The 17881-nt window shown below is 35.5% G+C and overlaps 1 protein-coding gene across 10 annotated transcripts in view; it reads left to right on the top strand.

Moving 5' to 3' along the window:
• Positions 1–17881, top strand: part of CSPP1 (centrosome and spindle pole associated protein 1) — a 132598-nt gene that overhangs the window by 69400 nt on the left and 45317 nt on the right. For 9 of the 10 annotated variants that reach the window (XM_077751774.1, XM_077751771.1, XM_077751772.1 and 6 more), the window contains 5 exons: positions 8174–8267; positions 9308–9365; positions 10994–11202; positions 13334–13455; positions 13808–13886. In XM_077751774.1, the coding sequence (XP_077607900.1) occupies positions 8174–8267; positions 9308–9365; positions 10994–11202; positions 13334–13455; positions 13808–13886 (562 nt within the window). The remainder of the gene's footprint in view (positions 1–8173; positions 8268–9307; positions 9366–10993; positions 11203–13333; positions 13456–13807; positions 13887–17881) is intronic. The other variant, XM_077751773.1, reaches the window with a different exon arrangement.

Here is a 17881-nt window from a genome sequence, read left to right as displayed (position 1 = left end):
TTTCAGCAACCTTGTTGTAGTGTGGGTATTTCTTATTATTCTGTTTTGTATGTGATAGCTTTTTTCTGTTTTAGCTAGCACAGAATTGCCTTACCTTTTAAGTTTAGTGTCCCTGAACTAAATAAACCTTGTATTCTTTGATATACATCCTTTCCTATGTTCTTTCCATGTGGTTTTTGAGGTGTCTTGTTCAAATCATCATAATCCAAATGTTCTAGTCATCAGAAATGAAGGTCAGTGCTTAATATAAATAGGTTGATTTGCTGCTTGTCATAATTTCAGAAGCAGTGTGAAGAGAACCTTATTTCCTATGTGTAACTTTAAAATAAAGAAGTGGTCCAATTTCTTTGTAAAACTATTAGAAAAAAATTACCTGAAATTTGGTTTCAGTGGAAGTATATGAGGAAATTGGATAACAGTTTTGATTCATTTAACCCAAAAGCAGTCAGTGATTTAAATCTTGGCTTAGAGATATTTAATTGCATGATATTCCAAGATCTTTATTTCTGTGAAATGGTTATTGTAAGAAAATATGGCATAGCAACTAGAGTTTTATTGTAATGTAATGTCTTTAATTGAGAATTTACCAGTATAACCTATTAGTAAGTCAGAGTAAAGGTTTCATCCTTATGATGTATTTTGTTAACAATGGTAAAAATTGGAGAAATGGCTTTCTTTGGTGAGAGTCCACTGACAAATAATTTTATCAGTAAATGGATTATTCTACCCTAAAATTTTAATATTGAGTATCATGAAATTATCATTACTGCAATCCAGGAATTATGGATGAATATTTGGTGAGATAATAGACTCTAATGCCTTGAACAAACCATTAAAGTAATTTAATCCAGTGATTTATCTAATGCTTGTTTTTTTTTCCCCTCAGCCTGTATTTGAATGGACCCATAGGGTCCATCGTACTCCAGAGGTAGCACAATCTGATTGTTATAAAATTCTCATTTCAATTGAATTGAAATTTGTCTTCCTATAGTTTTGTGCCAAGAACCTCTGCTTTACTTAAAAAATTAAGACAGTGACTACTGAGAGAAAAATAACAATATATTATGTGGTTTATAAAAGAATCATGGATTATTTAGAAGTATGCTTTTATATTTTCAAACATTTGGGGATTTTCCTGTTATCTTTTTATTACTGACTACTTGTTTAATTCCCTTATGGTCTGAAAAAAGCTGTTTGTATAACTTCAATTTCAAATTTGAATTTAAAATTCTTTCTAATGGCCCAGAATATAGTCTTATCTTGGCAAATGTTTAGTGTGTAGTTGAAAGAATGTGCATTGTATGGTTGTTGAGTGTAGTAGTTTATACATATCAAGTAGGTCAGTTGGGGAGCCCCTGAGTGGCTCAGTCGGTTGGGCGTCCGACTTCGGCTCAGGTCATGATCTCACGGTTCGTGGGTTCAAACCCCTCGTCGGGCTCTGTGCTGACAGCTCAGAGCCTGGAGCCTGTTTCAGATTCTGTGTCTCCCTCTCTCTGACCCTCCCCTGCTCATACTGTCTCTCTGTCTCTGTCTCTCTCTGTCTCTCTCTCTCTCAGAAATAAATAAAACATTAAAATTTTTTTTAAAAAGTTGGTCAGTTGGTTGGTAGTAATGTTCATGTCTTGTGCAGATTTATTGTTTTTTAACTATTCATCTACCACTTGTTTAAAAGTTTTAAATTCTCTGACTACCTTGTTCTTAGTGTGGAGCCTGGAGTGCTTGAGGGGTTTTCTTAGTGTGTCTGCAACTTCCTCAGTTCTCAGCAGGACCTGCTTGCTAACAGAGTGATTACTTTTGCTTGTTTTTGGTGCAAGGGTGATCCTATGCATCTGATTCTCAGAAATGAGGCTCTCTTAGGGGTCCTGTTGATTCCCAGAGTGGTAGCCAAACCCTCTTTTATGTCTGTGGAGCATCTTGTGTGAGAATTTCCTGCCCTTCCCCTAACAGTAACAGAACTTTGTTTATATGTTCATACGTCTCGTGTTGCCCCATTTCTAGTCTCATAAGCTTCTGGTGGAGGTGGAGGTGCAGAAGTGAGTCCAGATTTCCCTTGTGTCTGGGTAGATTCCAGAGAATCTACATCATTATTCTAGCCTACTCAAAGCCTTTAAGAATTCATTAACATTTCAGCTGTTATTTTCCTACCTGCTTTGAAGGTACCTGCCTACTTCTTTATCCTCTGGGAAAGGTAAAAAATTCGGATTATCCCATCTCTCTGAATTGGTTTTTATGCCCTTTGGAATTCACTTTACCTGGAGAGGTGCCTGGGTGGCTCAGTTGGTTAAGTAGAATTCACTTTACCTGGTTGGTTATAATCTGAGCTCTCTGACATGCTTTTTAAAAGTTACAGTTTTATAGATGATTGAGCATTTTCACCATTGTAGGGTTTGAGCAGTTTTTTCTTGTAGCTTTCTGCTAAATAGAAGCAGAACTCATTTTTATTTATTTATTTATTTTTTAATTTCTAGGAGAGAGAGAGAGAGAGAGACAGCGTGAGCAGGGGAGGGTCAGAAAGAGAGGGAGTCACAGACTGAAACAGGCTCCAGGCTCTGAGCTGGCAGTCAGCACAGAGCCCGACGCGGGGCTCGAACCCACGAACCGCGAGATCATGACCTAAGCAAAAGTCGGACGCTTCACCGACTAAGCCACCCAGGTGCCCCTCATTTTTTTTTTAAACAGCTTCTTTGGGTGCCTGAATGGCTCAGTCGGTTAGGGGTCTGACCTCTTCTGTGTCTCCCTCTATCTCTGCCTCTCGCCCACTCTTGCTCTGTCTCTCTCTCTCTCAAAATAAACAAACTTTAAAAAAATTTAAAACAGTTTCTTATTTCTTCCTCATTATGTTCCTGTTTTTAAAATACACACACACACACACACACACACGTATTTAAAGTTTTATTAAATCCAGTTGATTTGTTTTGGTTTTGTTTTTATAAGGAAGTTCCATGCCCAACGTGGGGCTTAAATTCATGATCCTAAGAGATCAAGAGTTGTATGCTCTACTACCTGGGCCATCTAGGTGCCCCTATGTTCCCATTTTTATTTAAATGCTTGGGCATAGTTACAGTAGCTAATTTAATATCTTTATTTGTTTCATCATCTGTGGTTTATGTTTTTTATTTTTCTAGAGACTAACTTTTGTAATAGTTATTGGTCATTGTATTAGTCTTCAATTGCTGCATCACAGATTAGCACAGATTTTGTGGCTCAAAACATCCTACATTATCCCATCTTTTCTGTGGGTCAGGAGTTTAGGTTCTTTGCTCAGGTCTTATAAGTCTATAATCAGGTCTCATAAGGCTCAGGTCTCATAGAGTCAGCCAGGCTCTGTTTTCCATCTGAATCTTGACTGGGGAAGAATCTGCTTCTAAGCCTATTCACATTGTTGGTGGAATCCATTTACTGGTGGTTGTATTACGAAGGACCTCTTACTCGGGGTTAGCTGCACTGCCCAGTGTGTAGAGACCATCTGTTGTTCCTTGCCATGTGTGTTTCCTTACCATGGCTGCTCACTTTATCATTACCAGCAAGGAGAATGTCTAAACTCAGGGAGGGCTTTTACCTAACTATATCTGGCCCACCCGAGATAATCTCCCTGTTAATGAATTCAGACTTGAATTTTGGTCCAGAATTGGTACCTAAATCATAGCAGCAAATTCCTTGCTTTTGGCTGGAAAAGCCAAAGAACCTCCTTCAAAAGGACCTCTTTCATAGGTCCTGTCTGTACTCAAGGGGAGAGCTTATACGGGAAGTCAGCACCAGAAGGCAGGGAACATAGGGTCTGTGCGAGAATTTTGCCTACTAGAGTCACATTTTTCTGATATTTAAGAACCAGTCTTTTTGAGGTTTTGCTTTAACTTTAGCTGGGGAAATCTTAGAGTAGCCTTCTTCCTAGGGATAGTCCAGCCCTGTTACTACAGAATGACCTTTCTTGGGGGGATCTTCCTTAAACACTTTAGGGGATCAACGAGAACTCCACTATAGCTGGCTGGAATTTGAATTTCTCTCTACTTTGAGGATGTTGGAGAATTTTTCAGTTTGTGTCTTCCATAGTTTTCTGTCCAGCTGAATGGAATTTTGTCTTGTACATTCATAGACTAGGGTACAGTAATGTCTGAAGGGACCCCTCCACAGATTTCCAAAGCTCTTTTTATGCTTGCTTCTTTTTGGATCTTTGCCTTAAACTTTCAGACATTTTAACCTTGCTAAATTTTTATCTTTATGTGATTTGCTTCATTTCCTGGCTTTGTTTGGTTTCTCCTTCCCTGTACTGTGGTCTGGAAATTGCATTCAGACAGAAAGGGCAGTGCTTAAAGGGCTCACCTCATTAGTTTTCTTTCAGGTATTACACTCCTGTGCTGCCTATTGTCCAGTGTCTGAAAAACAGTTATGGTAAAACCTTGGGTGGTGAGTAGTTTGTTCTGCAAGATGAGCAAACATTTCTAATAAGTTTTAACTTGATAAATGAGTGATGTCTTGCAATATGATTAGTATGTGTTGCCAAATGTCACATGATTACAACTGAGCCAATGGATCTTGAAATTCTCTTTGATATACAAGTGCTTTGGATCACAGACATGTATCGGAACAAATTATGCTCACAACCAAGGTTCTACTGTATTTCATAGTTTTCCTAGTTAAATTATTTTCTTTTATGGTGGAAGGTTAAGTGCTGTGTTTATTATTACTCCATCAAGGTCAGAAGTAGAATGGATAGATCTACTTTAATATAAAAGATTATTATTAAGCTTAGTGTATAATTCATCTTACTCCTTACACCTTACTCCTATGGCAACTGTGCTTCATGGGCATACTTAGATGCTGTATGTTCACTGATGGTTGGGAAACTAATAATTAAGGTAGCAGAGAAATTGCTGGCTCAATTGCATTTTTGATATCCTGTGATTTGTGTGGTGTTTCAGATGATGCATATCAAGATTAAGAGGTTATTTTATGTCACTAACATATGCAGTAATAACATTGATGAAAGAAATTGGAGAAGAGACAAATAGATATTCTATGCCCATGGGTTAGAAGAATTAATATTATTAAAATGTCTATACTACTCACAGCAGTCTACAGATTCAGTGCAATTTCAGCAGAACACCAATAGAAGTTTTTACAAAACCAGAAAAAAATTACTAAAATTTCTATTGAACCACAAGAGACACTGAGTAGCCAAAGTAATTTTGAGAAAGGAAGACAATACTGGAGGTATCACAATTCCAAATTCTTGATTCAAGATAGTATCACAGGGCTGCATTCAGTAATCAAAACAGTATGGTACTGGCATAAAAATAGATACATAGATCAATGGAACTGTTTAGAGAGCCCAGAAATAAACCCACACTTATATAGTCAATTAATCTGTGACAACAGAGGCAAGAACATACAATGGGGAAAAGATAGCCTCTTTAATAAATGGTGCTAGGAAAACTGGACATCTACATGTAATAGAATGAAACTGGGCCACTTTCTTACACCATACACAAAAATAAACTCAAAATGGGTTAAAGACCTAAATGTGAGACCAGAAACTTAAAAAAAAAAAAAAAAATTCTAGAAGAGAACACAGGCACAATTTCTCTGACCTCAGCTGTAGCAACATCTTCTTAGAAATTTCTCCTAAGGCAAGGGAAACAAAAGCAAAAATTATCTGTTGGAACTACACTAAAATAAAAAGGTTTTGCAGAGCAAAGGAAACCATCAACTAAATGAAAAGGCTTCCTAGTGAATGGGAGAAGATACTTGCAAATTATATACATCTGATAAGGGGTTAATGTCCAAAATATATAAAGAACTTATACAACTCAACACCAAAAAAAAAAAAAAAAATCCAATTAAAAATGGGCAGCAGACCTGAATAGATATTTTTTCCAAAGAAGACCTCCAGATGACCAACAGATACATGAAAAGATGCTCACCATCACTAATCATCAAGGAAATGCAAATCAAAACCACAGTGAGATATCACCTTACACTTGTCAGATTGGTGAGGATATTGAGAAAAAGGAACTCCTGTATTATAGCTGAGAATGCAAATTGGGACAGCCACTGTGGAAAACAGTATATAAGGCTCCTCAAGAAATTAAAAATAGAAATGATCCAATAATTCAAAGAAAATGAAAACACTAAAAAGATACCTGTGCCCCTATGTTTATTGCAAGATTATTTATAATAGCCAAGATACGGAAGCAACCTAAGTGTCCCATCAGTTGACATGGATAATGAAGAAGTGGTATATGTAGACAGTAATATTACACCCCATGAAAAGGATGAGATCGTGCTATTTGCAACAACACGGGTGGACCTCGATGCTATTACACCTCAGTCAAATCAGAGAAAGATGACTACCATATGATTTCACTCGTACGCAGAATATGGAAAACAAATATGTTGAGTCATGCTTACAAATACAGAGAATAAAGTGATGGCTGCCAGAGGGGAACAGGATGGGAGGGTGGGCAAAATGAATGAAGGGGTGTGGAAGATACAGGCTTTCAGATATGCAATGAATGTCATGGGGATAAAAGGCACATCATAGGGAATGCAGTCAGTGATGCTATAATAACATTATATGGTCCCAGATGGTAGCTACAGTAGGGGTGAACATAGCATAATGTATAGACTTGTTGCATCGAGGTTGTACACCTGGAACCCATGTAACATTGTGTGTCAACTCTATCTTAAAAAAACATCACTTGTAAGTCCAAAAGATTAAATGCAGTAATAATGATCTGTGGATCTAAAATGTTTGCACAACTGGATTTGCGCATGATACCTGGGTGAGAGGTTTATGTTTTTTTCTGTGGAGTTGAGGTAGAATTTGAGCAGTGTCCCAGTGTGATTAGTGTTGCATTTTAAGTTAATCTTATATAAGTATGTTTCATTTATTGGAGCAAAGAAAGGGGAATGGAGTAACTAATTAGGAGGTTATTGTTGCAGTCTAGGTGAAATGTAGATCGTTCTGATCCAAGGTTAATGGTGGTGAGAATAGAAGGAGGATCTAAATATGAATTGAATAAGAGAATGAGCAGTCAAAGTTATAGGAGGTTTTGAGGTTCAGCGATCAGGCCATTAACAGAAAACAGGGGCAATTGCTTTTGAAGTGTTCATTTTGGACTTTTTTTTTGTTTTGTTTTAAAGTTTATTTTTTATAGTTTTTATCTTTTTTTGAGACAGAGCAGCAGCAGGGGAGGGGCAGAGGGAGAGGGAGACACAGAACCTGAAACAGGCCCCAAGCTCTGAGCTGCCAGCACAGAACCCAATGTGGGGCTCGAACCCATGAACCATGAGATCATGACTTGAGCCAAAGTCGGACGCTTAACCGACTGAGCCACCCAGGCACCCCTAAAGTTTATTTATTTTTGAGAGAGAGCGAGAGAGAGAAAGAACATGAGTCAGGGAGGGACAGAGAGAGGTAGATCCAGAGTCCGAAGCAGGCTCCAGGCTCTGATGTCAACACAGAGCCGGATGTGGGGCTCGTACTCACAGTGAGGTCATGATCTGAGCCAAAATCAGATGCTTAACTGACTGAGACACTCAGGCACCCTGGACATACTTGTTAAATTTAAGGGGATTGTGGAAGTTATTAGTGGCAATTATTATCCCAATTCCTAGAAAAATCGGATGGAGATTATTAGAATATTCTCTTATTTAAGGTTTTGGAAGCGTAGAGATTTGGGAAAGAGTAATTTGTCTTGTGATTCACATATAGTATATATTCATAAATTGTGAAATTAATTGAAGAGGTAATGATACACGATTTTACCTTTTATATTTTTTGCATATGCAGTAATTACTCTTTGATATAATTAAAAATTATGTTATTTAAAATTCAACTTTCTAAGTTGCCGATGTTGCTTAAGAGTTAAGACCAGTTTATGAGATGGAGCTTTGCGTCGGGCTCGGCTCTGACAGTGCAGTCTCTCTCTCAAAATAAATATACATAATCTTAAAGAGTTAAGGCCAATTTTTTCCTTTTTTAAAGTTTATTTATTTTGAGAGAGAGCACAAGTGTAAGTGGGGTGGGGGGGCAGAAAGAGAGGGGGAGAGAGAGAATCTCTCGATCTCACAGACTGGAAGATCGTGATGTGAGCTGAAACACAAGTCAGATTCTTAACTGACTGAGCCACCCAGGTACCGCTAGACAATTTTTTTTCTTACCACTTTCTAGGAGGTGAAGATCGAGAACTTATTCAGAGAAGGAAGGAGAAATATAGATTAGAACTATTAGAACAAATGGCAGAACAACAGAGGAACAAGAGACGGTAATGAAAGGTTTGCATTTAAAAAACGTGTTTTGAATTTAAAATGCATTTGTGTAAAATGACATGGTGATAACAATTACATAGTAAAATAAGGGGATATTTTTCCTAAGATGATTATGTATCTGTAAATCACTTCCATTTCAGCCTCTGCAATGTACATCAGCCAGGGTAGTAAAACAAATACTCATGAGAGTGTTCATTTACTGTGTCATATGGGTAGCAAATGAGACTGTGTGTATATCCTATAATAGGCCTTTCAGATACCTTTGTTAATTTCTTTAATTTTTGATTTAGGGTAGCATTTAATGTTATCTACATGCCCACTGTATTATCTCATATGTAGTAACATATATGAAATGAAAGTATTTTGTCTTATATCGGTGTGAAATGATTAGCACATCCATAAATGTAATATAAAAATAATCATGATAAACGCATAGATATTTATACTGTATACAAGTCTTAGTGTTTGTAATCTTTCTTGTAGAAATGCCTGTGAAATATTAATTACAGTTTACAATTAGAATTAGATGTCTTGGTTTTAGAGAATTTTGAAACCTACCATCTTTTAGTTTTGCCTTTTCCCCTCTACTTGGAGAAAGCCAATATCTACTGTCTTACATTAGTAATTTTTTTAACGTCATTTTCTTAAAAACTCATATTAGAAGCTTATTAGAATGTATGGTATTTTAAAATTTTTACCCTTAGTTTTGCCAACAAAATATACATGTATCCTAAATGTTTTTGTTTCACAAAGTGAAGATTTTGTTTTACTTCTGTACTTTGTGTGAATTGCTGAGGCTTCTAAATACTTCCGGCACTTACTGTAAGTCAGTTTAGAGGTGAATTGTAGTTTACTTTGCACCAGATCAAAAATTTAGTTTTCAGAATTATTTAAGGTTTATTATCAGTAAGAAGAATTATTTGTACTTAAAGATATTATTGCATGGACTTTGTGCTTAAATTTGCTTTAGTAATGATTATGATTTTGATAGTGTTTATTACAACTGTTTAAAATATGGAATTTTAATTTTGTTCAGAGAAAAAGATATGGACCTCAGGGTTGCAGCTTCTGGCGCACGAGACCCTGAGAAATCGGTAAGGGTTCCTGGAATCTTTTAATGTTTGTTCTTTCATACGAATAAACCTCAAAGGTGGTGGCCAGTGGAGATAGGAGATAATGGGGGAAACAGAAGAGTGGACCAGTTTAAATATTAATAAACTCAGTTGTCATAAAATGTAAGGCTTAACTCTTGCTTATTTCTCTAAGATAGTTTTTTCTTTTTCATATGTGCATCATTTTATTATAGTTTGTTTTTAAATTAGTTCTTTCCATTTGGTTCAAATGCAGTATTGCAGGAAAAGTTATCTCAGTTTAATTTACAATAGACATATTTTTCTTGAGTTTTTCTTGTATTGGAATAGATTTCCAAAGAAATTGAAATCTTTGATTCTGGTGTTTAAGCATTTTAGTAATTTTTATTCACTGTAGAACTAGAGAGATTATAATCTTGTTTTTTCATTAATTTTGCAATTCTCATCATTAAATTGAATGAATTATATCATTGCAGTTAAGTAAGGAGAAGGTAATATTGCTCTTCTCAAAGTGTGCTTTTTCTGTAGTGGGATCTGTAGAATGTATTTGCTAAGACAAGTTGTTGTCTACCTTTGATAACTAGGAAACTTTAATTTAAAAAGTTCATTTTTGCAAAGAATACAGCAACTTAAAATTATTCAAATATGGGCAGCTTTTGATGCACTTTTACTTACGCTGAGCATATACTTGTGGGTTGCCCAGTATCACTTCCAGGGTGCTTGACTGCTCATAGAATAAAACTTTAATCTCAGAAATCATTCCTGAGGAATTAAACCTGTTGGGGAAAAAGGATAATTCCAGAGCTAAATATATTTTCCATTCCAGTGGATGCCTTAGAAATGATTTATACAATCAAAAACTTTCTTTTAATATCCTGAACTTTTTAGTGTAATATGGTGGTATGTTATTAAACATTTGATTTACAGTTATATATTAGTATTTGATGGACACTCGTATTTATATTTGACTGAAACAACGTTTAGAGTGTCAAGTGACTTTATGAAAATAAACGGACACATTAGACATAACAGACCATTACTTTCGGGTTTACGTTTGATGTCAAATCTTAGAAAAGGATACATAAGTGATGTTCTAAAGTGGGGGTTAGCAAACTATAGCCGATGGCCAAATCTGGTTGCTTCCTATTTTGTAAATAAAGTTCTATGGCAGCATACCCTCACCAATTGTTTACATGTTGTTTTGGGCCACTCTAGCATTTGAAGAAACCACGTGCCCTGCAAATCCTGTCTGGCTATTTACTGTCTGGCTCTTTACAGAAAACTTTTTCGAATCATTGTAGAGAATACTTGATGTCAAGTATTGAGTAGAGAAACAGCACAGTGTTGTATAATGGAATTTTATATTTAGCATTATTATTTGGCTCTAGTCTTTCCTTGATTATTTATTAATGGTGAGACATCAGGTAATTTTTATACTTTCAGGGAGCCTCAGTCACCCCGTTTATAAAATAAGCATTAGATCTTCAAGGTCTTTATTGCTGTAAACTTTTTTTATTCTGTGACATTCTGGTATAGAGTATCTTTGGAGGTCCCTTTAAAGGTCCCCCTTGAAATTTCCACCTTGAAATTTATGATTATATGTAACAAACAGATTTTTCTCTTTATTTTAGCCTGATAGACTAAAGCAGTTTAGTGTGGCACAAAGACACTTTGAAGAGACGATACCACCTGAGAGACCCAGAGTAGCTTTCCAGACACCCCTCCCTCCTTTATCTGCCCCATCCGCCCCCCCCATCCCGCCAGTTCACTCCGTCCTGTCTCAAAATGAAGATTTGCACAATGGACCCAGCTGCACCCTTGGTGAAATGGTGCCTCCCAGGTGCTTGTTTAAAATGTTTTGTGTTTGGGAATTAGGTAAGGTATCGTTATATTTTGTGTGTAGAAGGATTTACTGAAGTGAATACAGTTTCCTTCACAGACTTTTGTACAAATAACAGCTTCTGTCAAAGAATTTCTCTTGAAATTTGTTTGCATTGTTGGTCTTTTCTCTTCTAAAACAAGGGAAATCCTTATAACCTTCCTTTATTGTTTAAAGATGCTTAGTATTTTTAGAATTCGTAACTACATTTAATATTTAGTTTTCGGTTACATTTTGGAATATCTATTTTTAAAAACTTTTAACATACAAAAGCTATACATTTTCTTCATTTTTGTAATTTCCACTTGGCAAACAGTGAATACTTTTTTCAGCTTACGCAGAATAAGGTTTCTAATGTGGCTTTTTGTATATGTTACTTGATTTCAGCTTCTGTTTCCTTCACCCCTTTCTCTGTGATTGCTTACTGGCTATGCAACTCAAATACCTGAAATAAAAAGTGTTGAGATTATAAAACCTGTAACTTAGGTATTAGAATAAGGATTTGATTTTTATAGGCAAAAGGCATCAGGCCATCCTAGACTATACATAAAGAAAATTCTCTTCTTAACATTGATATTTTCAGGGCTGTGCTTTCTTTTCCTTAGTAGGAGCTGAGCTTATTTTTTGCTTACTAATTAATGTATTAATTATAGAAGTGTGTTTAATCAGGTGTTTTTCTTTTTTAACATTGATATTTTCTGTGCTATACTTTCTTTCAGTAGGACTTGGTCTTATCTTTTATTTATTACTAACAAATTGTAGCATGGTGTGTACTCTGTTTATCAGGTATTTTGTTTGTTTTATCTAATGGCTTTCTGACTCAAAAGACTAGATGGGAGTGAAATGACAGATTGTGGTATGATGGTATGACGGTGTTAGCATTGGTTTAGGAATTAAAATGGCTAGCTCCACCGTCTGGATTTTGGGAAAACTACACCTTTAGTAAACTTCAGTTTTTTTATTTGTAAAGGTGAAATAGTATTAAGTTTTTCTTATCTACAGTTACAGGGTTGTTGTGAGGATCAAATTTTAAATAAATCTCTATACAAATTTAAGATTTAATGATGTTGACAGTTTCCTTTCTTAGCAGTTTCTTAACTGCTTTGTTGATGTATCTATGCAGCAAGGGTAGTGAGGTTAGACACACTGAGTGACCAGTAATTGTGAAACATATTCATGACTGGAGAGAACTTTAATGCTTTCTTAGTTCTTCAGAATTATTTTGAAGTATGCAACAAGGGATAACCTATTAAGATACACTCAAAGGTAAAACATCCTAGGGTGCCCCCTTTTCTCTTTCTGGTCATCGGACAGAATTTGCCTTTTCCATTTTTACTATTGGAAAATATTGCCTTGGTGGACACAGATATTTGCTAATCATCAGTTAAGTGCTGAGGTAAAGGTTTTTAAAACGTTTTAACTTTATGAAATAGAAAACATTATGTCAGGACTTTACTGTTGATATATATGTAGTTTGTGTTTCACATTATGGTTGACTTCCTTTGAAAGAACAATAAATTATTTTAGAATCAGAAAAATACACCCTTTAGACTCCAGTCAAATGGAACCATTTGTAATCCCATTTTATACCTCTTTGCTTTTTCTTCCTGCACTGTCCTCTGTGTTACCCCAGTAACAGGGCCGAAGCATTGTCTTTTCTAGAAGGCCTGCCTTACTCTTCCCTCCTTTGGCCTATCTGATTTAAACGTCCCTGCTCTGTATTCCTACAGCACCTGTGTCGATTTGTATTGTTCCACTTCCGTGCTGAGCTGTGATTGTCTGTTTAGTTTTGTATTATTTCTGAGGGACAGAGACCATGTTTGTTCAGTACTGGCATATACTGACTAATTAGATGTTAATTGATTGTTACTCAAAGTTTTTGTCTTATATGAGTATTGCGCCTTAAATTCTGAAATTTGATAGTATATTTTTTACTTTTTGAATCCTTATTTTTGATGAGATTAAAGCAAGACGGTGCTTTTCTAAAACAGCGATTAGATTTTCAATAAAATTTTTGCAAAAGAATTAGGTCTTGATTTAAGAAACGTTGCAATGAAATATGAGAAATTTTTCCGATTGTCTTTTGATACAGGATTGCACCTCTGCCGCCTCCCCCGCTACTACCACCTTTGGCTCCTAACTACCGGACTCCTTATGATGATGCGTACTATTTTTATGGGGCCAGGAATACTTTGGATCCCAGTCTTGCTTATTGTAAGTTATCTTTAGGGTAACTTCCTAGTGGTTGAGTCAGAAAAATTATTTTTTTGTAAGCAAAATTAAGTAAGTTGGAAAAGCATACCTTAATTTAAATATTGTATATTTATTGACTTAAAAATGTCTGTTTTAAAAGTCAACTATATTGCATAGTTATTTCTTTTTCGTTTAGCTGTAAGAAATAATTATTTTGTGGTTTCTTGCAGTGTTCTCTGCTAACTCTTATCTGAGAAGGATACATGGAATTTTTTCCTTAGGTGACATTTTTAGTATGTGACTTTTTCTTTAGGAATAAAATGGAGTGTTAATACAGGGGTCTCCAAAATAAACGTGTTTGTTTTCTTTTAAGATGGTTCAGGAATGATGGGGGTACAGCCTGCAGCTCATATTAGTGCTCCCGTCACCCACCAGCCAGCACAGCCTATTATGTAAGTTATTAAATAATAATTTCTTTCACGATCAATTTGTTTTCCACAGAACCTGTGTTATTCATTTTTTTCCCTTTGGAACGGATGTAATCTTAACTGTCAATTGTTGTGTAACCAGTATGTTCAAGGTATTGGTATTGCTTTTAGTCCATGTTCATAGAAAGTACATTTAAAAAATTAAGAGTAACCTCACTTTCACATTAGAAGAGTCATTCATGCATATTATTGATAAAGAATAAGAATAAGAATATAAATAAACATATGTAAAAAATTGAAATTGCCTAAAATCCCATTCATCCAGTGATAGATCTATCTAAGTAAGCATTCAGGAAGTCCTTTTATGTACTTGTAAAAACATACACCCAACATATACCAAAATTATGTTATATTGTATATATTGATCTGTAACCTGCTTTTAAATTAACGGTATGTCATAAATATCTTTTGCATGTCAATAAGTATACTTTATAGCATCTTTATTTAAAATTAAACTTTTTATTTTGAGATAATTATGGATTCCCATGATGGCATTGTAAGAAATAATACAGAGACATCTTGTATACCTTTTGTCCAGTGTCTTCTAATGCTAAGATCTTATAAAACTGTGGTACACTAGCACGGCCCAGATATGTGACGTTGGATGCTGTAAGGATACAGAACACTTCCGTGTTCACAGATTCGTTAGGACCTCTTACAGCCACACGTACTTTCTTCCTGCTCCCACTCCTTTCGTCGACACCAGGAACAGCTAATCTGTTTTCCATTTCTTCTTAACATTGTTAAATGCTGTATAAATGAAATCATACGTGTAACCTCTTGGGGGTGACTTTTTATTTTGTTTTTTATTTTTAATTAATTTTTTTGAGAGAATATGCGTGTGCATGCAAGCGGGTTGGGGCAAAGGGAGAGAGAGAAAATCTGTTTTTTTTGTTTTTTTTTTTTTTGGTGGGGAGAGAGAGAAAATCTTAAGCAGGGAGCCATGCGGATGCAGGACTCCATCTCACGACCCTGAGATCATGCCCTGAGCCAAGCTGAGATTCAGATGCTTAGCTGACTAGCCCCAGGTGCCCTGGAGTTGACCTTTTAAAATCAGTATAATTATCTAGATATTCATCCAGATTGTTTCATGTATAAATTGTTCTTATTGCTGAGTAGCATTTCATGGTATGGATGCACCAAAGTTTGTCTAACCGTTGCATCGTTGAAGGACATCTAAGTTAGTATGAATAGAGCTGCTATAAATATTTGTGTATAGGTTTTCTGTGAGCATAGTCTTCAGTTCTTTAGGATAATTGGTCAGGAATGTTACTGTTGGGTTGTATGGTAGTTACAACTTTAGTTTTATAAGAAACTGCCAAACTGTTTTCACAGAGACTATATGTACCATTGTATATTTGTATTGGCAGTTTATTCAGAATCTGGTTTCTTCACGTCTTTACCAGCATTTGGTGTTGTGACTTTTGTTTATGTTCCTTTGATAAATGTGTAATGATACATGATTGGAGTTTTATTTTACATTTCCCTAATAATGATGACATTTAACATCTTTTCATGTATTTATTTGCCATCTATAAATCTTTGATAAAATGTCTCTTGATGTTTTTAATGCATTTTAAAATTGGAGGCTTTTTTTTTTTTAAAGTTTATTAATTTTGAGAGAGAGAGAGAAAGAGAGAGGGAGGAGCAGAGAGAGGGAGACAGAGAATCCCAAGCAGGCTCCATGTTGTCAGCGCAGAGCCTGATGCCGGGCTTGAACTCACAAACCATGAGATCATGACCTGAACCAAAATCAAGAGTCAGATGCTTAACCTACTGAACCACCCAGAAGACCCTGGAGTTTTTGTTTTTGTTTTGTTTTGTTTTTAAATTAATGAGTTTTGAGAGTTACATATCCTAAATACTAGTTCTTTGTCAGATATGTATAGTGCAAATATTTTCTGTCAGTCTAAAGCTTGTCTTCATCCTTTGAGTAGGCTCTTGCATAAAGCTTTTTTTTTTATTTTTTATTTTTCTTTTCAAATTTTAATTTAAATTTTAGTTGGTTAACATACAACAATATTGGTTTCAGGAGAATTCAGTGATTCATCACTTACATAGAACACCCAGTGCTCACCATAACAAGTACCCTCCTAATACCCATCACCTATTTAGCCCATCCCCCACCCATCTCCCTCTATCAACCCTCAGTTTGTTCTTTAAGAGTCTCTTATAGTTTGTTTCCCTCTCTTTTTTCTTTTCTCCCCACTCTCATATATTCATCTGTTTTGTTTCTTAAATTCCACATATGAGTGAAATCATAGGGTATTTGTCTTTTTCTATTTTGCTTAGCATAATACACTCTAGCTCCATCCACATTATTGCAAATGACAAGATTTCATTCTTTTGGATGGCTGAGTAATATTCCATTGTATATATATACCACATCTTCTTTATCCATCCATCAGTTGATGGACATTTGGACTTTTTCCATAGTTTGTTGATAATGCTGCTGTAAACATCAAGGTGCATTTACCTCTTCAAATCAGTATTTTTGTATCCTGTAGTTAAATAGTAGTGCTATTTTTAACTTTTTGAGGAATCTCCCTACTGTTTCTAGAGTTGCTGTACCACTTGAGCAAAACTTTTAAATTTTGATCAAGCCCAATTTATCAGTTTTTACTTTCATGGATCATATTTTCATTGTCAAGTCTAGTATTCATTTTCTGTGCCCAGGTCCCTAAGACTTTCTCTTGTTTTTTTCTTCACCTAAAAGTTTTGTAGTTGTACTCCTAAGTCCATGATCCATTTTGACATTTTGGCTTAATTTTGGATAAGATATGAGGCTTAATGAATGTCTTTTTTTTTTTTTTCCTGCCTATGGTTGTCCAGTGGCGCCCAGCATCATTTGTTAATGAGTGTTTTTCCTGTATTGAATTGCTTTTGCACCTTTATCAAAATCCACTGGACACATTTGTGTGAGTCTGTTTCTGGGATTCTTTGGTCTATTCCATTGATCTATGTGTCTGTCCTTATGCCAGGAGCATTGATTATTATACTGATGCAGTAAGTTTTGAAATAGGGGAATTGTGAGTTCTCCAAATTGGTTTTTCTTTACCAGGATTGTTTTGGCTAGTCTAGATCATTTGCGTTTCAATATGAATTTTACGATAAGCTTGTCAATTTATGCCAAAAGGCAGTAGAGATTTTGATAGAGATTATGTAGAATCTATAGATCTGTTTAGTATTAATCATCTTATTTTTTTATTGTGGTAAAATACACATAACAAAATTTACCATTTTAAGTGTGTTGTTCAGTGGTATTAACATTCATACTGTTGTACAACCATTGTCATCTCTCATTTCTACAATTCTTTTCGTGTTGTAAAACGGACTCTACCTGGGGCGCCTGGGTGGCTTAGTCGGTTNTCTCTCTCCTAGAAATAAATAAAAAAAACATTTAAAAAAAAAAAAACAAACAAAAAAAAACGGACTCTACCTATTAAACAGACTCTGCCTCTGTATGGTTTTGACTATTTTANGACTCCCTCTCTCTCTGACCCTCCCCTGTTCACGCTGTCTGTCTGTCTCTCTCCTAGAAATAAATAAAAAAAACATTTAAAAAAACAAACAAACAAAAAAAAACAGACTCTACCTATTAAACAGACTCTGCCTCTGTATGGTTTTGACTACTTTAGGTACCTCTTAGAAGTCGAATCACATGATATTTGTCTTTTTGTGTCTGGCTTATTTTACTTACCATAGTGTCTCAAGGTTAATTCATGTAGTAGCATAAGAATGTCCTTCCTTTATAAAGACCTTTATAAGGTCCTACATACATAATGTGTGTAGATACCACATTTTGCTTATCCATTCATTCATCAGTGGACACTTTGGTTGCTTTAATGTTTTGCTGTTGCGAATATGCTGCTGTGAACATGGGTATACAGATAGCTCTTCTAGATTCTGCTTTTGGTTCTTTTAGGTATATACCCAAAAGTGGAATTGCTAGATCCTAT

The sequence above is a fragment of the Crocuta crocuta genome, unplaced genomic scaffold, assembly GCF_008692635.1.
Source record: "Crocuta crocuta isolate KB4526 unplaced genomic scaffold, BGI_CrCroc_1.0 scaffold20, whole genome shotgun sequence".
NCBI classification, from domain to species: Eukaryota; Metazoa; Chordata; class Mammalia; order Carnivora; family Hyaenidae; genus Crocuta; species Crocuta crocuta.
The sequence above is the reverse complement of the archived record's forward strand: the minus strand, read 5'-3'. Positions and strand labels throughout refer to the sequence as shown.